This window comes from Tarenaya hassleriana, unplaced genomic scaffold (assembly GCF_000463585.1).
Source record: "Tarenaya hassleriana unplaced genomic scaffold, ASM46358v1 Cleome13, whole genome shotgun sequence".
Classification (NCBI taxonomy): Eukaryota; Viridiplantae; Streptophyta; class Magnoliopsida; order Brassicales; family Cleomaceae; genus Tarenaya; species Tarenaya hassleriana.
The window spans coordinates 2,343,204-2,364,217 of record NW_010963495.1 but is presented as its reverse complement, the minus strand read 5'-3'; the positions used below and the strand labels follow the sequence as shown (position 1 = coordinate 2,364,217).

General features: G+C 38.5%; 4 protein-coding genes and 1 pseudogene across 8 annotated transcripts; 2 read left to right on the top strand and 3 right to left on the bottom strand.

The window, feature by feature from the left end:
• Positions 1 to 2,579: 2,579 nt before the first annotated feature.
• LOC104807638 lies at positions 2,580 to 3,954 on the bottom strand (annotated as a pseudogene).
• A 4,987-nt stretch (positions 3,955 to 8,941) lies between these two features.
• On the top strand, positions 8,942 to 10,748 carry LOC104807637 (GTP-binding protein At2g22870). 3 transcript variants are annotated; one of them, XR_770831.2, is made up of 5 exons: positions 8,942 to 9,489; positions 9,582 to 9,651; positions 9,853 to 10,015; positions 10,239 to 10,519; positions 10,659 to 10,742. XR_770831.2 is itself a non-coding variant. In XM_010533009.2 (5 exons), the coding sequence occupies exons 1-4, from the start codon at positions 9,039 to 9,041 to the stop codon at positions 10,440 to 10,442; spliced, it is 888 nt and encodes a 295-aa protein (XP_010531311.1). In that variant the 5' UTR covers positions 8,942 to 9,038; the 3' UTR covers position 10,443; positions 10,659 to 10,748. The 3 variants fall into 3 exon arrangements, 2 of the variants coding, with proteins under 2 accessions (XP_010531311.1, XP_010531310.1); XM_010533009.2 differs by having other exon boundaries at positions 10,239 to 10,443; positions 10,659 to 10,748; XM_010533008.2 differs by having other exon boundaries at positions 10,239 to 10,671.
• A 1,190-nt stretch (positions 10,749 to 11,938) lies between these two features.
• LOC104807636 (tetraketide alpha-pyrone reductase 1-like) lies at positions 11,939 to 13,498 on the top strand. Of its 2 annotated transcripts, none has more exons than XM_010533007.2 (6): positions 11,939 to 12,085; positions 12,173 to 12,342; positions 12,434 to 12,622; positions 12,744 to 12,906; positions 12,984 to 13,179; positions 13,276 to 13,498. In XM_010533007.2, the coding sequence occupies exons 1-6, from the start codon at positions 11,968 to 11,970 to the stop codon at positions 13,406 to 13,408; spliced, it is 969 nt and encodes a 322-aa protein (XP_010531309.1). In that variant the 5' UTR covers positions 11,939 to 11,967; the 3' UTR covers positions 13,409 to 13,498. The 2 variants fall into 2 exon arrangements, with proteins under 2 accessions (XP_010531309.1, XP_019057376.1); XM_019201831.1 differs by having other exon boundaries at positions 13,284 to 13,401.
• Positions 13,499 to 16,045: 2,547 nt separating this feature from the next.
• Positions 16,046 to 17,801, bottom strand: LOC104807635 (putative glycosyltransferase 7). Its single transcript, XM_010533006.2, has one exon. The coding sequence runs from the start codon at positions 17,553 to 17,555 to the stop codon at positions 16,206 to 16,208; it is 1,350 nt and encodes a 449-aa protein (XP_010531308.1). The 5' UTR covers positions 17,556 to 17,801; the 3' UTR covers positions 16,046 to 16,205.
• A 741-nt stretch (positions 17,802 to 18,542) lies between these two features.
• On the bottom strand, positions 18,543 to 20,836 carry LOC104807634 (heptahelical transmembrane protein 4). 2 transcript variants are annotated; one of them, XM_010533005.1, is made up of 4 exons: positions 20,615 to 20,836; positions 19,820 to 20,084; positions 19,395 to 19,695; positions 18,543 to 19,285 (listed from the first exon to the last, which is right to left on the bottom strand). In XM_010533005.1, exons 2-4 carry the CDS (start codon positions 20,077 to 20,079, stop codon positions 18,632 to 18,634), a joined length of 1,215 nt encoding a protein of 404 aa, XP_010531307.1. In that variant the 5' UTR covers positions 20,080 to 20,084; positions 20,615 to 20,836; the 3' UTR covers positions 18,543 to 18,631. The 2 variants fall into 2 exon arrangements, with proteins under 2 accessions (XP_010531307.1, XP_010531306.1); XM_010533004.1 differs by having other exon boundaries at positions 19,820 to 20,093; positions 20,615 to 20,835.
• Positions 20,837 to 21,014: the final 178 nt, after the last annotated feature.

The window sequence follows — 21,014 nt, the reverse complement described above, 5'->3', positions numbered from 1 at the left end:
TATTGATTCTGTGTGTGTGTATACTTGGTAGCTCAACTAGGATTACGTAGGTTCAATCGTTAGCGACACCTACGGAATTCGAGTCTATTGTTGTATATTACACTAAGTGGAAGTTCAATCGTAAAGACACTTTCATTTATGCGCAGAATTGTGAAGATGAATGATTAATTGCTTGATTGTCCATTGCTTATTTTACTCTAAAAATGGTGGAGGATTGTTGGTATTTTTAGAGTAAATGAATGGGGTTTATTAATAATCTCTCAAGAGATTCATAGTTATATGTATTACGGATATGGTGGAGGAGTTGAATGTTCGTAAATGATATAATATGGATCGGTGAAACACATATGTGTTTGGCAGTAAAGTTGTTCGGTTTGTGAGTGAGGTATACCTCAACTCGGGTGAAGTAGAACTCAGTCTTCATGACAAAAACGAAATTTTCTTTACAGAAATGTAACTCGGTCCGTGTTAGATTTAACTCGGACCGTGTTGATTGTCTGAGGAAAAATTCGTGTTGCACAGAAATTTGACACGGCCCGTGTCAGGTGGAACTCGATCTGAGTCAAAAGTCTGTGAGAAGTACTTCATGTTGTGTCAAGTGTAACTCGGAACATGACAGTTATATACGAACTGATGCGATTCTTCGCATAATAACTGCAGATTTTGCAACTTTTGGTGATGTTCTTTGGTGTTTATATACTAAAGACGTCAGAATAAGTTGAGAACGAGATCTATTCCATTTTTGAGAGATTTTGAGAGCACTTTCGGAAGTTTCTTGCAAAAACTCTCCCGAAAGCTTTCGTTCATCTTCTTCTTCACGTTTCCTTGTCTGTGCGAGCAATTCTAGAACGTATTTCTCTTCATTGTATCTCAGAATCGTATTCCGGTAGTCCTTGCTCGTAACGGACGGAATAACGGTTTTAGGAAAGTGTCTACACGCCTTGAAGAGATATCCGGTCCCTTGGTTCGATTTCATTCTCATTTTTCCGTTGATTTCCTCCAGATTTCTAACACTACTTCTGTTTCTGTCTTAACCTATGTTCATACTTTTAAAGTCAGATTGGTTCTAATCGCAAATCCATTTAATAGGAATTAGATTTAACCATAAAATTCCCATAATTAGGTTTCCTAGATGCAGACAGGAGACAACATTGTGGCTTGCCTTTGAAACACACACACACTCCTAAGAACAACTGTCTCCCACTCTGTTTTTTTTTCTTTTATTTGTCGCCAGTTTTGGGTCCCCAACCGATTTTTTCATAATTTCTTTTATTGGTTGTCTCTCGACCCCTCCTTTCTTGTTATATATATTTTTAAAAAATTATTGTGGGGAATTATAAAGAGAAAAGAAGGCATCGCATATAATGCAAATGGACCCAACCTCTAACCCCACCAAGCATGAAACATCATGGTCCATCCATTCATGATTTCGAATCTTAAGCATCTTATTCTCCCTATGCATGCGCTTACGTGTCCACTTGTCCCATTGCCCTCATGCTTTTTTTTTTTTTTTAAAAAATGAACATTTCGCAACTTTAACTCACGTTATTAACGAGGATATACACACTGACTGATGTATCTTGGGCCAAACCAGACAACAGCGAACGAGAACGTGTGAGATGGTTTTATTATTTCTCTGCGGCGCAAAGCCGTGAAAGCCCATTTCGAAATTTCTTTCGTGGGTCGAGCCCATTAATTAACAGAAGATGGACCAAAATGCCCAATGACCTATCGAATATGACAGGTAAGCCCAACCCATAATTGACGAATAGTTCGATGGGCCCGGCCATCTTGACGTTATGTTGACCGATATATACACTTTAGTTTGAAGAAAAATATAGCTATTTTTATTTTTTATAATTAACTTTGGTGATACAATATCTACCTTATATTATTTATTCTTTCTAATGAATCGTGAGCATAAGAAGTCACTATCTTTTTCCCTTTTATGTTGTCACTAAGTCATGATAAAATTATAATACGTTGGGGTATAACCATTGGAGAATGAAAATGTAAAGAGCGGTATGAAAGAGCAGCTTGATTGTATATAGTATTATAAGGAATAAAATATTGGACCAGTGTTTTACGAGGTTGATCCATGATTAATATCTTAGATAATTTGGACTCAAGTTAATGATTAGGGTTATTTAATATTTTAAAGTTGGACGAATGATATGTTGGATGGCTTTAGAAAAGATTTTTTTTTTTGGGTAACCGGGCTTCCTGAGCCGAGGCCCAGACTAATCCCGGGGCCGGGAGCCAGCCATGTGATTTGAATTATGCGCTCCCTCCCCAGCCTGGGGTTCGAATCTGTGCTTTAATTTTTAAAATGAGTAAATCAACCATTATATTACATCATTGCATGATTTATTCGCATAAGGACCATCCACTAAGTTATATTTATAATTTAATATTTTGCATATAATAGTTTACTTCATTGGTGTTGACACGAGACGATAATAAAAACACAGAAATGGTTAGCCCGCGCCCAAAAAAAAAGACCCAAAAACCCATCTTTTTTTTTCTCGGAAACAAAAGAAGAAAAGAAAAATATCGACACTCCCATACTTTTTTTTTTCTTGCCTAACACCCTTTCATTTACAGAGAGATAGCTACAGAGAGAGAGAGAGAGAGAGAGAGAGAGAGAGAGAGAGAGAGAGAGAGAGAGAGAGAGAGAGGCTTTGATATATGATTTCTTTTGTTCCTTGTTCCAAGTTTTGGTTTATATAATTTGATCGATGATATATGAGATCATGGGTTTTGTTGGGCCATGATAATGGTGGTGGTGTTATGGTGTGTCCGTTGCTGCTGAAGTTGTCGGAGAATCAGAATCCGTCGCATCTCCGACAACCTCCGCCGGAGAATCTCTTGCTCCGCCACGAGCCGGCCGTTGTCCGTACTCACCCGTTGAACGTGGTACAACGCGACCCTGAGCCGGTTCGCGAGTACCCGGTTTTCAAGCTCGAGCCGGTTCACTTGGTTCCTTAAGTTCTCGATGTGGTTTTGTTTACGCATCCTCGACCGCCTCGCCGATTCCCGGTTCGATTCCATCCGCTTCCTCTTTTTCTCGTCCACCACCTGTAAAACCTTCGGGTTCGAAACGGAGCCGTTCATTTCGGCCCGGTTATGGTTACGGTCTGCCAAGCCGGAATTCGGACAGGTTATCGATTTTTTGGTCTCTTCTGAGTCCGGTTCATCAGGTTGAGGACTCGGTACGCCATGGATAGCATTAAAATTATCGGAACCGGAGTTCGTTCTAATGGAACCGGCACTGGATTCGTCAGAACCGGTTTTCATGTTGTGAAAATCGGAGTTTTTTCTGACGGATTCCCTGCCGGAATCATCAGAACAAGTGTCCGGGACGGGCGGTTTGAGAGAAGACGTGATAACGGCGGAGAGCTCGGAGAAATCCCAATCCCAAGGCGTGAACCCGGTTTGATAATCCGAAAACGAGTTAACCAAACCCGGTTCAGGGTACGGTGGACAACATGGGTTAAACGCTACAAAACACTAATAATATATATATATTTTTTGTAATAGGGAGATGAGAGAGATTAGAAGGGGAAAAGGGAAGAATTGCATTGTGGGAGACCGATATTTATGGGCGAAGCGCGAGGGGTAATTTGGACCAATCCGTATATACGGCGTAGGACCGTATATTATACGGTATGAGCAACTTTTGAGTCATGTGGCACTATGGTGGGGTTAAATCTGTAAACGAGACTGACCACCTTTGTAAAAGCAGCAAATATTTCGTGGGGTACCATATTCTCTCTCTTCTCCCGGGGGCCCCTAATAAATTTATTTAAACGTAATGTTTTCTAATATCTTAGTGGCGAAGAAACAGTCCACATTTAACACATGTCGTGCCCATTCGTCTACCCTGTCGGCGAACTGTCTATTTTTCCATTCTAATAAACATTATTGGCATTGCCCATATATATATATATATTATCTTAATAAAATTTGTTTGGAAAATGGAATCCATGTTAATCTAGTGGTGGGTAGTTGGGTTTATAAAGTTATGGTGTATAATACTTTGTTATAAATCTTATTTTGCCGATGGTGGTGATGATGATGATGATGATGATGGTAATAATGAGGTTCATCTTTTTTTTTTTGGTTGATTAAAATAATAAAATGTGCTTTGGTTATTAATTGCTTTCCAATTTTTACGTGGGGGAATCTAGAGGCCACTAGATTCATCATTGAAGTGAAAAAAAAGTAAAGCAGGGAGCTTAGGAAAAGAAACAGCGAATCTAACCACAAAATTTCCAATTGAATCGCCATCCGGTGCTTTGCATGAGACCCACGCTTTCTGTAAAGAAAATCAATTACCCCCCAAAAAGCACACACATATATATATACACACATTATTACATATATATGCGCGTTTGCTTTTTCCCTTTCATAAGTTTTTTTTGTCAATTTAAATACAATTAGCAAAAGGTGTGATGGAAATCTATTTGTTGGTACACGATTACAGAATTCTAGAATGACTTTATTTTTTTTTTTGGTTTTAACGTGGTATTGAGAAGTAGGTTTGTTTCTCATAGATTCACGATTTGCTCATAATTTATACACAGTTAAGAAGGCTATATATCATATATGTATGTGTATATATACGAAAAAAATAGTAAGGGGTGGATGTTTTTATAATCATACAAATCAAGGTTCGATTTATAACCACACAAATACTTTTCCATACAGAAAAGAAAATATCTTAATTCGAAGAAGAAAGATGGAGAGGGAGGTCGAGGACGGTCACATGAACTTACGCGTTCGACGGATAAAGAAGAGACAGAGACATGCAATGCTTTATAGCCAGAATACTGGAGTCGGTCTCATGTGAACTCAAACTTTATCGAAGAAAATAATTATTTTTAATATCACAAATAAAAAAAGCTTCCCACATTAGAGCTTTTCAGCAGTTGCCTTTCGTTCCTTTTTTCGTTACAAAAATATGACGGTCCATTGAATATTTTGTGGATATAAAAAAAATCCATGTACTATAAAAGATATTAGGCAGGTTTCCCACACAACATGTGTTTACCAAGAACAATTTGCATGCAAATGGTGGATCGACGCGATTATTTGTTGGAGTTTTTTCAAATTAAACTCTCCAATTTATTTACAAAACTTACATATATTTATGGCTTTTTTAAAATATTACAAGTTTTTCAATTCTATAAATAGGATGATTGTTTTCATATTTTAGACACAATACAACGCACCAAGAAAAACAAATAAGAGTTTTCTAAAGAAAAAAAAACACATATTTTCTCTTTGTGATTCAAGCCGAGCTTTGAGTTCGACAAGGTACTGGAGTTTGAAGTACCACTGTTCCGGTGAGGTACATTCGTCCTATCCTGGGAGGATATATTCCATTTAACCGTAGGTACCGTGCGGGGAATAATTTTCTTAAGGAGACACGGTTGGTCGTGGGTTCGGAGTTGGTTTTCCGGTTTTAAAAATCATATTGATATAATGATGTTGGTTTGAACATAACTTTCTATACCGTTATCAGAATTGCATGTTCTTGATGTCGTTTCATAGATATCGAAATTATCTTTCTAATGATGTATGATATGCATGATGTGGTTGTATATTTTGAAAGTTATTAAGTTTGAAGTTCTTGGTATGGAATTGGAAGTTAATAAAGTATGAATATGAGACATATAAAATAACACATCCAAAATTATTTTCATCAACATTACAAAACACGAGCAGTTCATGCTATTATAAAATTTAGATTTCATATCGAAACAATGCAACTCATATTGGTTATAATTTACCAAAAAAAAAACTCAATTGATTATATTAAATTGGGGAAATCGCCATAAAAACCTTGTACTCTTCCCAGATCAACGAAAAAACCCTATACTTTTTTGCTTACCAATTAAATCCTATACTTGGTATGATTAACCAATAAAACTCCAAACTTGTTAATAATTCACCGAAAACCTCCCGCGTCTGCCAACTCAAATAAAAATGATGATGTGGCAATGACTTGGCTTCCAAGTTATGTACACATCATCAAAATTATGACACATCATCATTTCAAACAAAAATAAATTATATAATTTATTTAAATTAATTTATATACATATAAATTCATATATATATTAAATATATATATATTAAATATAAAATTACTTATAACTAATAAAACACACACACATATATATATATTATAAATTACATTATAAATAATATATATATATACATATTATTTTTTAATATATATTGTATATATATTAGTTATAATTACTTTTATTTTAATATGCATATTAGTTATATATATATATATTACATGTATAACTAATATATATACATATACATATTATTTTTAATAGATACATTATATGTGTATGTGTTAGTTATAATTATTTTTATTGTAATATGTATATGTATTAGTTATAATATACATATATTTTATCAAAAAAAATATACATATATATTGTATTGTAGTTATGTGTGTAATATATTGTAGTTATACATATAACATATACATATATAACTAATACACATATTACAATAAAAATAATTATAACTAACATATACACATATAATATATCTATTAAAAATAATATGTATATGTATATGTATTAGTTATACATGTAACATATATATATACAACTAATATGCATATTAAAAGAAAAGTAATTATAAATAATATATACACTATATATTAAAAAATAATATATATACAATATATATTAACAAATAATATGTATATATATATTATTTTTAATGTAATTTATAATATATATATATGTATGTTTTATTAGTTATAAGTAATTTTATATTTAATATATATATATGTGAATTTATATGTATATAAATTAATTTAAATAAATTATGTAATTTATTTTTGTTTGAAATGATGATGTGTCATAATTTTGATGATGTGTACATAACTTGGAAGTCAAGTCATTGCCACATCATCATTTTTGTTTGAGTTGGCAGCCGCGGGGGGTTTTCGGTGAATTATTAACAAGTTTGGGGTTTTATTGGTTAATCATACCAAGTATAGGGTTTAATTGGTAAACAAAAAAGTATAGAGTTTTTTCGTTAACCTGATAAAAGTACAGGGTTTTTATGGCGATATCCCCTATTAAATTTAATCAATACAAGCTCCCATGGAGTGACTTTGTCTTGATATGAAATATTGTGAAATCTCAAGGAGGCAAAATTTTGAATGATTCGAAATTTGTTACTAACAAATTGCATGTAATTATTCCATCATTTAAATTTAAAATTACGAATATATCAATATCGTCATGTCCATATGAAACAACTATAGTTCTGAATAAATATAACACATGTAAAGAACTTCTATAAACTAGGAGTACTTTTGAATAGTCTTAAGGCAACATATATATACACATGTATGTATGTATGTATGTATGTATGTATGTATGTATGTATGTATGTATGTATGTATGTATGTATGTATGTATGTATGTATGTATGTATGTATGTATGTATGTATGTATGTATGTATGTATGTATGTATGTATGTATGTATGTATGTATGTATGTATGTATGTATGTATGTATGTATGTATGTATGTATGTATGTATGTATGTATGTATGTATGTATGTATGTATGTATGTATGTATGTATGTATGTATGTATGTATGTATGTATGTATGTATGTATGTATGTATGTATGTATGTATGTATGTATGTATGTATGTATGTATGTATGTACGTACGTATGTATATATGTGTTACAACATTTTGAGTTGCGCCCGATTCTTACGTGACAAAATTCGGTACGATATCTTAGATTCTTATAGGATGACATACGTTTCGAATTTTTATTCGCAAGGGCGTTACCCAAAAAGAAAAAGAAAAAAAAAAGGGAGAGGGGTCACTCAGTCTCTATAAAAGCAAGACTTATCTTCGTGAGAGAGACGCATATCGATCTAAAGGGAAAACAATACCGATTTGCATGGTTTTGTATATATATTAATAAATTTATAATTATATAATCAATTTTAAAATGAAAATGAGCAAGTATACGAATTTCAATCAATATTTCTTTGATTCACCGTGAACAACAACATACTCGTGGAAGAAAGAAACATTCAAGAGTTATTTAGACGACATTCTTTACCCATGCCTTAGTCAAAGAACTTCGCCCTGTCGGAATAAAGGAAATATATCCATGCTTTGATTCTTAGTTACAAGTTTACGCAATGGAGGAAGTTAGATACATACATACATGCATGTATGTTTGTATGTGCGTAGAGTCACATATTAAAAGCCTCAGTGAGTGTAAGGGAACTTTATCATAATTTCGTAATATTGCTTTCACTGGTCAGTCGCCCCATGATATTAACACCCGCGACGGCGATACAAAATTACGAATATTAATTGAATGAGAAGACTTTTTTTTGGGGGTAACCGGATGATACATGATATTAACATCCATGACGGCGATACAAAATTGTGAATATTAATTGAATGAGAAGACTTTTTTTTTTTTTATAATCGGATGTCTTTGGCCGAGTTCGGGTTTGGAATCAAATCATGTAATTAGAATTATTATTCTCTTTCCAATTTGGGATTCGAATTCAAAACGTGTTAAACACTTTGTATCTAATTTCACCAGTTGAGCTATTAAAGAGAATTCTTATTGTTTTGATTAGACAGTGAAAACAAATTATATACAAAATCTCGAAACAAATTCTTTACAAACATACATTATATCCGTCGAAAACAGTTAGTTTTTTAATAAAATTCTACATAATACATATATGCCAATATGCACATGAAACATTGACTTAGAAACCTCTGCCTGAAACTGGAGGTCATTGACCACGTTATCATTCCGGAACACATAAATAAAACAGACTTAGAAACTTCTGTCTGAAACCGAAGGTCATTGAACGTTATTATTTCGGAGCACGTAATAGACTTACAGGAAGCTTCTGCCTGAGACAGAAGGTCCGTTTCTGGTCTCAACCAACATCCAAAAACCCTATCTCCGATTCTCCGATCCTAAACCCCCTGAACCGTGGCAAAATGCTCCTTCGATGTCGGCCTCTGATAATCAATCTCGCTTCTCCAACCTCGTCGCCGTTTCAATCTCGCCGATTTCATGCAACCCGGCTGTTCAATAACTCGACGTTGACCCGTTATGTCTCCACCTCTTTGGCCGCGAACACCGCGAAACGGTCGATCTCCGACGCGGCCAAGTTCATTCGCTCTGTATTGTTCGTACCACCGGGCGTGGACCCGGAGGAGGTCACGGAGGATATGGTGCTTCCAGGTTCGAATATAGTCATCGGACCCTTCGCGGGTCATTCCCAGATCAGGGAGGTCGAGTTCGTGAAGAGCAGTGGTCGGGCCAAGGACTGTCCGAAAGACGATCGGCCCGAGTTCGCGATTCTTGGTCGGTCTAACGTGGGCAAGTCTTCACTCATCAATTGTTTGGTCCGTAAGAAGGAAGTGGCGCTCACATCGAAGAAACCAGGTCTGTTTCAGTTTCAGATTTGATTGTAATCACAGCTTGAGTTCAAAATTGGGTTGCTGTTACATTGAACTTCGTAATCGTGTTTTCCGCAGGAAAGACTCAGCTTATCAATCACTTCTTGGTGAACAAAAGCTGGTACATTGTGGATTTGCCCGGTTATGGGTACGTATGATTTTGTTTTTTTAATCTTAAATCTGTCAAGAATTGGGAAAAAATTAGGAGGCTTTTCCCGAGTAAAGATGGAAAACTTGCATCATCTCATCTCTAGCATGTTGTTCCTGCACACACTTATAGTTCATGATTCTAGATACTTTACATAAGATGTTTGGATTTGGTGTGTAATCGTGGGGAATTCTTCCGCAGCTTTGCTAAAGCTTCGGACACTGCAAGAATGGATTGGTCTGCATTCACGAAAGGCTACTTTTTGAATAGAGACACTCTGGTTGGTGTTCTTCTTCTGATCGATGCAAGCGTTCCTCCTCAAAAGATAGATCTTGACTGTGCCAATTGGCTAGCCCGCAACAATGTATGTAGCTCCTCCTTGCTGTTCGGTTTGAGAGGCTAAGGCCTTCTCTCTAGTATGACCATGTGTGTTTACTTCTCTATATACACTGCCCGTATTACATGTGTGTTGGTATGTATGCAATTGAGTTTGAATATCCACGGTTATTGTACTCGTTCTCTTGCCCTTCTGAAGTGATTATCTATCCGGGCTGTGTCTGATGATGGATGATTCCTATCTGTTTCAGATACCGATGACCTTTGTATTCACAAAGTGCGACAAAATGAAGAAGGGGAAGAGGCCAGACGAGAACATCAAAACCTTCCAACAAATCATCAGAGAGAACTATCCCCGACATCCACCTTGGATTTTGACAAGCAGTGTATCCGGCTTGGGCAGAGACGAGCTTCTCCTTCACATGTCACAGCTAAGAAACTACTGGGATCAGTAGGGTGAGGATTCTGAAATATCCAAACTTAGAGCAGAGAACACCGGTCGGAAAGTTTTTCACTTTGTGTAGATTGCCAGGTGTTCATACGATAACCATTTCACACTTTTTTTCTTGTTTTCGAGTGTCGGGTTTGATGTTTTTAACGAGATAAGAGCATGTGCAAGTTCAAGTTGTAGAATGGCATTTGTATATTTGTTAATGTTTTGTTGCAAACAGTTTTGAGGAACAACAGGGGTGTATCAAGAATCTCAAACATGAAAGCTTTGCAAAAGAAGGAAAGAAAAGCGTTGGTTCCTCTGCTACCATCTGGAAAGATTTGCAGGACTGAGAAGCGGGAAAGCATCCCAAAACCGAGAAGACGAAGGAGATGATGATGACAGGTCGAATCCCGAGAAACTCTCTTTGCCCGTTTCATCTGGGATCCCGAGCGGCTTAGTGGCAGTGTCCAAGGTCTCGAGCAATGGCCCGGGTCCTACGGGTTCAGCCATAACGCCTGCGGGGTGCGATGGCGGCTGGGATTCGGGCGCGCCGGTTAGTTTCTGAACCAACTCCTTGAAGTCAACGGGTTTGACTCTGTAGATTCTGGGATGCCGTGGCTGTGACGGCGCGGACGGAGGCTTCTTCCAGGGCTTGGCCGGTTGCTTTCTGGTCGAGTGAAGCGAGGATAGGTGTGATGTAGCTTCCATAACGGAACAGCCTTCCGACGACAGGATCTGAAGCGAAGTCTGGTATTAATGCGCCGTGTGTGTATGTATATGTGTGTATATATAGATGGGCATGTGTTGTGTATGTGAAGGGTTTTCAACGTGGGTCAAGCGCCCTGTATTTGACCCTCGTCCCCGGAAATTGAATTTAATTATTCTCGAGAGTGGTTGCATAGCAGACTCGTGAAAGTGGGTCTCAATTCAAAGTTGGTGTGCGAAATCGTTATTCACATTTCATTTTTCGTATGTTAGGCTGAAAATGATATTACATTAATTTATTGTTGCGCGGACTTATCGATATTTATCCGGTTATCTAATGACCCAATCATAGTTGAAGCTCCTGTTCTTTACTTGAATCTTGAACCCGTACTTTATTACATATTTCTCGAAGTAAAAGGATAAAAAAAATGAGTAAAAACAGCAACATATAAATACATGAGCAATGTTCCCATGGTTAATTTGGGGGCTTTGGAAGATTCGTGAATATGAAGCAATGCATTTCATTTGCAAGGTAAAGACTATAGCATTGAAAATTAAATACACAACAGACCAAGATGTGAATAAATAATAACCAAGATAGAAATCTCCATGGAAAATGCTATGGAAGATCAGCACTCGTCAAAGGTTGTGCGAGGACGCTGAACCTTTGGCACAGTCACATGAATTCCATAATCATCATTAAGAAAACGTTCAAAATACCCCCATTTCAGTAATTGTGTGGTCCACTCTACGAAATTATAAAGTAGGGAATGCACACACATATATATATATACAAGTATATAATTCATCAAGGGTATTCCCATCTACATTGGAGGAAACAAATGAATCAAGCAAAAGGCAAAGTCTGTGTAACGGGAGCTTCGGGCTACTTGGCTTCATGCCTTGTGAAACAGCTTCTCCTTGAAGGATATCATGTCGTTGGAACAGTCAGAGATCCTAGTTCTCTCTCTCTCTCTCTCTCTCTCTCTCTCTCTCTCTCTCCCCCCCCCCCCTTTGCCTTATTTCACAGTAATGGATTCTGACTAGGGAACGAGAAGAAACATGCCCACCTCTGGGAGATGGAAGGGGCGAAGGAGAGACTTCACTTGGTGAAGGTTGAGCTAATGGAGGAAGGAGGTTTCGATGAAGCCATTATGGGATGTGAGGGCGTTTTCCACACTGCTTCACCTGTGCTCTCTCACTCTTCTGATCCACAGGCATGTCATTCACATCACTAAACCTACCTACATGCATGTATGTATTTACGTGTGTATCGACTGCTATATATACCCTCTGTTCGCCGATTAGGCGGAGTTATTGAAGCCGGCTATAGAGGGCACGTTGAACGTGTTGCGTTCGTGCAAGAAGAATCCATCACTAAGGCGTGTGGTTCTTACGTCTTCTTCTTCGACAGCGAGGATCAGAGACGATTTTGATCCCAATACTCCTCTCGATGAGTCATCTTGGACTGACGTTGAACTCTGCCAACGTCTTCAGGTATCCTTAAAGTTTTAAAACATGTGTTATATAACCGCATCAATCAATTTCTTGTTTGCTTTGATTAATGCATTGGAAATGATAAGCTAAAATGGTGTATTGCGTTCACGGCGAGCTAAAGATGTGGTATGCGTTATCGAAGACTCTATCCGAGCAAGCTGCGTGGAAATTCAGCCGAGAAAACAGGATCGATATCGTCACTGTGTTGCCTGCCTTTGTCATAGGACCGAGCCTACCTTCACATCTCTCTTGTACGGCCTCTGACGTCCTCGGATTGCTGAAAGGTGACTTCTTCTTCTCCTCCTTCTTTCCACCACGTCCCTTTCCATACATGTTTTCAAGATTCGTAACCAACAAACAGGGGAAACAAACAAGCTCGAATGGCCTGAAAGAATGGGATATGTCCACATCGATGACGTGGCACGAGCCCACATCCTTGTTTACGAACACAAAGCGGCTCGAGGCAGATACTTATGCAGCTCGGCCGTGGTCGGCCTCGACCAGCTGGTTTCCTTGTTTTCGGCTCGTTACCCATCACTCCCCATCGCCACCACGAGGTTAGCTTTTTTGTCTGAAATAACCCTTAATTTTGATATATATATGTATATATTTTTTCTATGCATTAACTAAAACAAAGATTAACATTTTTCAAGGATTGAAGACACGAAGGAGCTGCATTATGATTATAATACGTCGAAGATAACGAGCCTCGGGTTGAAGTTCAAGTCTCTTGAGGAGATGTTTGATGATTGTGTTACATCGCTCTTCGAACAAGGCTACTTATGATCTCCTTTTGGGATGTGTTTTTACTTCATAATGCGACGAAATGCAGAAAAAAGAAAATCAAATAAATATCACGATTATTATTGAAAACTATATCCGACCCCAAAATTTTTCCGTTGGATAATTAATCTCCTTTTCTTTTTCTGACTCGATTTTCGTTTGAACCATTTATGTGAAACTCCCCTGCGCAAACACCGACTATATAAGACCATATTTTAACCATGCCTGCTATATAATATTATTAAGGGCATATAAAAAAACTTATTTTTTTTATCAATTAAACTTTGTACTTGATATAATTAATTAATAAAATTCTGAATTTTTTAAAAATTCACCGAAAATTTCTCGAATCTGTCAACTTAATAAAAATGAAGATATGGCCATGATATGTCTTCGAAATCATGCACACATCATCATAATTATATCACATCATCATAATTATATCACATCATCATTTCAAATAAAATTTAAATTAAATAATTTATCTTAATTAAGATATATGCATATAAATTCATATATATATATATATATCTAAAATAAAATTATTTGTAATTAATAAAATATATATTCACATAACTACAATATATATATATATATATATATATTATAACTAATATATCATTCAAGGAAAAATCCTACTGGGGACTCAAGGCACAACAAAATGTGAGCTGGAATCTGCGTAAACTACTACAGATGCGCAATCAGGCCCGGGAATTCATTGGAGTCAAGCTCGGAAATGGGAGAGATACATCATTCTGGTATGACTCTTGGCTAGATATTGGCCCTCTCATTGTGTTTATTGGTGAAACATGACCAGGTCTACTGCGGTTGCCGAAGAGTGCCACTGTAGCCGATGTTGTACGCAACGGCAATTGGTCTCTTCCGCCGGCGAGAAGCAATAGAATACAAGAGCTACATCTGAAGCTGCTAGAGCTGAATCCACCGACTAATGATGCTGGTCCGGACCTCCCAACCTGGCGACACATGGGAGGCACTCGAAAGACTTTCTTTTCCTCTAGGCAAACATGGGAACAACTGAGATCTCCGGGAACTGCGTTCGAAGGCTGTGGCTTAGCATGGTTCCGACAGGCTACTCCAAGGCATGCGTTCTTAACGTGGCAGATGCTCCAAGAACGCCTCCCGACTACCGACCGGCTCGAGACGTGGGGAATCCAAGCTCTGAATCGGTGCATTCTATGTTGCGCCGATTTGGAATCACATCCCCACATGTTCTTTGGGTGCAGATTTAGTCGCTCGATTTGGTTGCGCTTTGGACGGCTAATGGAAGAACCCCCTCAGACACATATCCGAGACTTTCTGGATTGGACCAATCAATCTACGAACCGTGACGAAGCTACGATTAAGAAGTTACTCACGCAGGTTATCACATACACCATTTGGATGGAAAGAAATTCTCGCATTCATAGAGACCGACATCTTACTATCCACCAAGCAAGACTCAAGGTTGATCGGACCATGAGGAACAAACTAATCTCTCTCCATAATCCGGGCGCGACAGAAAACAAATTATTACAGCAGTGGTATCGCATTACTTCATGTAGGAACATGTAATTTTCCCCATCTGTTTATGGGAGATCTGTTTAGAGCTATCTCTAATTTGTAAATACTATGACATTTGTTTCTTTGGTATTAATTCAATCACATTTCATAAAAAAAAACTAATATATATATATATATTAAAATAAAAATAATTATAATTAATTATATATATATATATACATAATATACATATTAAAATAAAAATAATTATAACTAATATATATACATATAATATATATTTTTATTATATGTACATATAAATTTATATGTATATATAAATTTATTATATGTATATATGTTAGTTAACTAGCATATATACATATATATAATGCATATTCAACTAATATCTATATTAAAATAAAAGTAATTATAACTAATATAAAAAAAATATATACATATATAAAATAATATGTGTATATATATATTACTTATAATATAATCTATAATATATATATATTGTAGATATGTATATATGTGTTTTATTAGTTATAAATAATTTTATATTTAATATATATATATATGTATATATTAATTTAAATAAATTATTTAATTTAAATTTTGTTTGAAATGATAATGTGATATAATTATGATGATGTGTGCATCACTTGGAAACCTATCATTGACATATTATCATTTTTGTTTGAGTTGGCGAACACATAGGTTTTTCGGTGAATTTAAAAAAAAAAATTAGTGTTTTATGGGTTAATAACACCAAATATAGGATTTAATTGGTAAACAAAAAAGTAAACGATTTTTTCGTTGAGTCGAAAAGAGTACGAGATTTTTTTGACAATTTACCTTATTATTAATCATGTACCCAAATATTCAGATACATCTAATATGCATCTACATGATGATCTCCATGTACCAGTTTTTCTCCTTAAATTCTTCGTTCTAATCTTACAAAAACATCAAATTCAAAACCCACCAAAAGGAATGATATTTTTCGAAAAGAGAAACAACAAGAGAAGAATGATGAACAAGAAAGAAGGAGATCATGTCTTCACCCGTACATGGATAATGAATCTCACATAATTAATTTGTTGTGATCATGTCTTCTCCTTTGTATAGACAACTATCTCAAAGAAAATCATAAATCAAGGATTACCCAATTACTCAAAAAAAGATTTTGACATTGAACTTTTAGGAATAATATCCATCATTATGAACCTCAAAACTAGGTTACATATCTAAGGGTATTAAAAAGGGAATCAAACAATAATAACAACAGCATCGCCATTCACCAAGGCTCGTCGGGGTAATCGAACGGCACAGGTTGGAGAGGGGAGGTCTTGCGTAGATCCGAGTGTACGAATCCATAGCTACGCATCACCTGATTATCGGCGAAATTAAGGGCTCTGATCATCCCATTCCAACACGTGTCGCCGTTGTACATCCTGTTGTGGTCCCCACTGCAGGGCTGACACCCCGTGAAGTGCGTGATGAAGGGCCTCCTGACGCTCCCTTTCCCTCCCGCCACTCCCTTCAGGAACCTCTCCTCCCTAAACGCACCGTATCGCTCGCTCACCTTCTCCGCGTGCCTCCTTCGACACGTGGCGTCCTGTCGCTCCATCTCCAGGTACCGCTCCGTCACGTTATCCAAACCCGACACGATCTCCAACCAGTACCCTTCGAAATAATACGCTCCTTCGAGGTATATCTTATCGTAGTACACCTCCCTGTGTTTGTACAGCAAGTAAATCAGAGCCGTCTGATCGTCTGACTCCGGGAACAGCTTATCCTTGAATATTGACCGTTGGATCTCCCCCCACTTCTCGTATTCCGGGCTCGTGGGCCCCATCCCCGTCCACGTGTCGATCAGCTCCATCGACCACTGACAGTTCCTCATGAGGAAGACGCCGGCGTTTAACGCCGTCCAGCTCCGTTGGTTGTAGACGAGGTCCGTCCAACCGTGGACGACGAGGTTGTGGTCACGGTAACGGTCGAAAGGGATGGTGAAGTCCATGTCCGTGAAGAGCGCATCCGAGTCGACCCACCAGATCCACTCGGCCTCCGGGTGAGCCAGCATCGCCGCCTTCACCACCGGAAGCTTCGCCCAGTACGAACCCATCTTCGGGTGAAGCAGTGAATTGCTGTAGAAGATGTCGTAGCCGTGGATCCGACAGTAATCGACCTTGTTCTTGAAGAACCGGAGCAAGAGGTGATCTCCGATCGGATTCTTGCAGGGTGTCGACTGCGACCCCGTCACCATCACGACCCGGTTCGCCGCTCCGGGTTTGAACGACGGATGAAGCTCGAGCCACTGCCTCCGTTTCTCGTCCCAGCCCTTGACGGGTCTCTCGATGGAGTAGCTGAGATCCGGGTCGTCGTAGAAAACCGGGTCGGGCGGGTCATACCGGAGGTCAACGCCGCGAGAGCATCCACTGCATTTTAGCGTGTCGTCGTCGGATTTGACGCCGATGTTGGGGGAAGGAGAGAAGGAGAAAAAGGACCAGACGAGGAGGAGGGCCATGAGAGCTCCGCCCAGGAAGACGAGGCCGTCGGAGAAACAGACGGTGGCTCTGGTTCTGGCTCCGCCGTATTTTCCCATGGGCGCTGACCGGGAATGCGGCGTTTCAGGCGAGGCCATCCAGGTGAAGGAAAAAAGGGAAGATTCGTCGGGTCGGACCACTAATCTGAATATCTAGTGAGAGAGGGGATATACAATTCCCCCTCAAAAAAATGGAAAGGAAAAAAAAAAAAAAAGAAGAAACAGTTGGGGTATGCGATTCGACTGTTTTTCCCATACATGCATTATTACCATATAATGGCAAATTTATCTCTACATTTAGAACACTAGACTACTAAATGCATGGTTAAAAAGGGTATACAAAGATAGTATAACATATTTGATTTTGCTCTTATAGTATTTATTTATTACATTACATGATAAGAATTTATTGCAATAATATATATATATGGGAATGGGATCTTAGTTGGTCGCAATCTCGAACGTGTTTTGTCAAGTTGGTTGGCGCACCGTAGCGAGAGAAAAAAAAATAGAAGAGTAAGCGTCGGTCCACCGACGGTCGTGTTGCTAAGATGCGCCGAAGAGTGAAGTGTTTGAATGAGCTTACGTGTCGAGCTATGGATCATGACACGTAGACGATAGCATGTGAGATTCTACCGACAATTTAGGGGCCGGAGATGAAAATTTCCCCGCAGTTTAGGCTTTCAAAAAGCTTCGGCTTAATATTCATTTAGATTGTCCGCTTTAACGACAATCAAATCTTTTTGGGCGCATTAAAAATAAGTCAACAAAATATTATTCACATCTGAAACGAAAACAAAAAATAATAATTAATAAAATTCGTAAATTCACTGCATGCACGTAAAAATAAAAGAAATGCAAATATTTTGATTGGGATCTAAGGTCCAAGAGCCACATTTTCCGGCATCCCCAGATTTATGAGGCACGAGATACGAGGCCAAGTTGTGTTACCTGTCACGAAGTTAAAGCTGACCCCCCCCCCCCCAGATTGGCCCGACCGTTACAATTTCTTCACATTGCTTTTTTAATAAAGTTTTTTTATATTCACTTTTTTTAAAAAAAAATTCATACTTCACCGATACAAAGGAGAGCCGTAGGATCAAGAGTCAACGAAGACTGGATAAATGTTCCTGATCCCTCGAATACACACAATTCACAGTTTGTGACATATAATTTCAACAACCTTCGAGGTCGCGCCATTTGAGGTAGACCAACCCGGCCCTGTAATGAGTATACGCGCCAGCCACCACCAGGACATGGAACAGCTGATGGCTATGGCCGGCTATATCGAATTTCCCCGGCATCCATCTCTCCGGGATCCGAGTGGCGTAGACAAGAGCACCTATCCCGTAAAGCAAGCCCATCAAAACCTCGTACCCTGTCGTGTGAAGCGCCACGGGCTGATCCCAGAAGAGGACGAGCTTGTGCAGGATCGGTGCCACGCCAGATAGTCCCATCCCGAAGAAGAGCGAGGCCCGGATGGTGCGGAACTCGGGGTTCTGGAAAACGGGCAGGAGCGAAAACAGAACGGTGGCAATGCCGAGGATGGTGATGAACCCTAAGTAGAGATTGCAAAAGAAAGGGTCGCACATGAAGGAGTAGTACACTGGGGGGTAGAAGGAAGTGGAGATTAAGGCTGCTATTCCGGCATAGTCTAGTCTCAGCATGATGTAAGAGATTCTTTCCGAGTGACACGAGAAGAGATGGCATGTGCTGCTGGCTAATAAACAGAACATCGCACCGCCTAAGAATGCAAAGAATGGCCATCGGGTTATCGGCCGCGCCAGTAGAGGTGCTATTATGTTCACGAGGTCCTCCTTCACCGAGTGCTGCATTCATCATGATGATCAGACAATGTTATATACATACAACAAAGATGGTATCGAGTAGCGAGACTACGACCATAAGTATGTGAAAAGGGTGGCAATTTTTTTTTACCAAGACACACATGTCAGTGTAGTTGCCATGAGAGAATCTCTCGGGCAAACAGTTATAAAGAAGCTCCATGACATGCCGACCAGAGGGCAGAGAAGTCTTGAGATCATGTCTAAGCCGATGCAAATCGGGCATGTGGGGTAAAGACGGAAGACATGTCACCAGATCAGAATGCAGTTTGTGAAGATCGGCCTTTCGCAAAACGTCCGGAATGCGATGCTGTAGAGAGTGAAGATCCATGCCCGGCACCATCTTGGCCGTGTATATGGTGAGTGCAAGAAACAGGAAGAACCCGATTAAGTGCCTGCAACGAAAAAACACCTACGAACAGTGACTAATGCATTTACCAAATCCCCCATATGACAAGCGAAGCGGCTCAAAGTCGATGAATTCAAGATGTTTAATGGTAGAGAAGTAGAAAATCTTACGTCCAAACATTGAGAGTCTCGTTGTGGATGGTAAAGACACTGATGAGAATCTGCTTCAGCGGCCATTCGGATCTATAGTGACCGACAATGAACTCATTGTCTCTCAAATAACCGGGCAACGAGTGGTATTCTACGAGCTGATACTTCACCTTCTTCCACAGTCTCTTCCCTTTCCCTTCCTTTGGTTGAGACTCCTTTTGCTTCTCCATAGTTTCGGATGAAGCTTGTGTCTCTTCCCTAATCTCTGTCTCACCCTTCATTCTCTCTACATGTACTATCACAGAGGACAGCGTATAATCAATCAAAACGGTTCTCGACCAAACCAATTCACGAGTTATGAGTCAAAGACAAAATTTTCCGGCAGAGAGGAAATCCCAGATCATCTGTCGCAAGGGAAACGCGGAAATCGATCTACACGAACCAATGGACTAACGAAGAAATGCAACGGGGATATCAGGTAAATTTGCAAATTTCAGCTTAATCTTAAGAACAAGCAATGATATGAAAAGAAAAAAAAATAGTCCATGAATTCCAATAAAAAAATCATTTCTCACAACAAATATCCGAAAAGAACCATGAAGGGGTTAAGCAAATTTAGCTCAGACCCAACAAAAAGAAAGGAAGAAGAAAACAACCAGAATTTTGAAGAAAACCTAGTTGAGAATACAAAACCCAGATGGGTGTTCTTCAGACGAATCCCCAGAAAATCAAGAACCAAGGATATCATTTGACAAATTGTATTCGATTTCAAAAAGGAAAAAAGGAAAATTGGCTAGAAAGGGCGAGAAATCTTACCTATTCAATGCCGAGGAGAAAATTCCTAAAAAATAGTATAACCGATTGAAGAAGATCTTTAATCACCGCGCGTGAGAAAGAGGGAGAGAGAGATAGAGAAGAGAAATGGCGGAGATTCCAAAGATATCTTTAGAGATCGTCGTCGAAGGTGGTGACCGAATTTGCCACGAAATCGATCAATACACAACGAACGATGAGGAGAAGCAGGCAGGCCCTGAATGCCACGAGGGATCGTCGTCCTGAGATATTTTTATATTTTTTTAAGGTGGGACCCCTTATTTTTGTTTTATTTCGTTTGGAGGCGGTTTTAATTTTTGGATCTCGTTCGTCTCTGATAGGATTTTTTAACCCTCAAATTATTCCAAGAGTAAATTAATATTTTTTTTACTTGTCAAATTTG

Excerpts from the sequence above, each read along its gene's own strand:
- LOC104807637 (XM_010533009.2), top strand. The coding sequence starts at position 9,039 with ATGCTCCTTCGATGTCGGCCTCTGATAATCAATCTCGCTTCTCCAACC. Across the intron at positions 9,490-9,581 it reads GCTCACATCGAAGAAACCAG|GAAAGACTCAGCTTATCAAT; the intron begins GTCTGTTTCAGT and ends TGTTTTCCGCAG. Across the intron at positions 9,652-9,852 it reads GTGGATTTGCCCGGTTATGG|CTTTGCTAAAGCTTCGGACA; the intron begins GTACGTATGATT and ends ATTCTTCCGCAG.
- LOC104807636 (XM_010533007.2), top strand. The coding sequence starts at position 11,968 with ATGAATCAAGCAAAAGGCAAAGTCTGTGTAACGGGAGCTTCGGGCTAC. Across the intron at positions 12,343-12,433 it reads CTCACTCTTCTGATCCACAG|GCGGAGTTATTGAAGCCGGC; the intron begins GCATGTCATTCA and ends TTCGCCGATTAG. Across the intron at positions 12,907-12,983 it reads CGTCCTCGGATTGCTGAAAG|GGGAAACAAACAAGCTCGAA; the intron begins GTGACTTCTTCT and ends ACCAACAAACAG.
- LOC104807635 (XM_010533006.2), bottom strand. The coding sequence starts at position 17,555 with ATGGCCTCGCCTGAAACGCCGCATTCCCGGTCAGCGCCCATGGGAAAA.
- LOC104807634 (XM_010533005.1), bottom strand. The coding sequence starts at position 20,079 with ATGAAGGGTGAGACAGAGATTAGGGAAGAGACACAAGCTTCATCCGAA. Across the intron at positions 19,696-19,819 it reads GAGACTCTCAATGTTTGGAC|GCACTTAATCGGGTTCTTCC; the intron begins GTAAGATTTTCT and ends TTTTCGTTGCAG. Across the intron at positions 19,286-19,394 it reads ACACTGACATGTGTGTCTTG|CACTCGGTGAAGGAGGACCT; the intron begins GTAAAAAAAAAT and ends TGATGAATGCAG.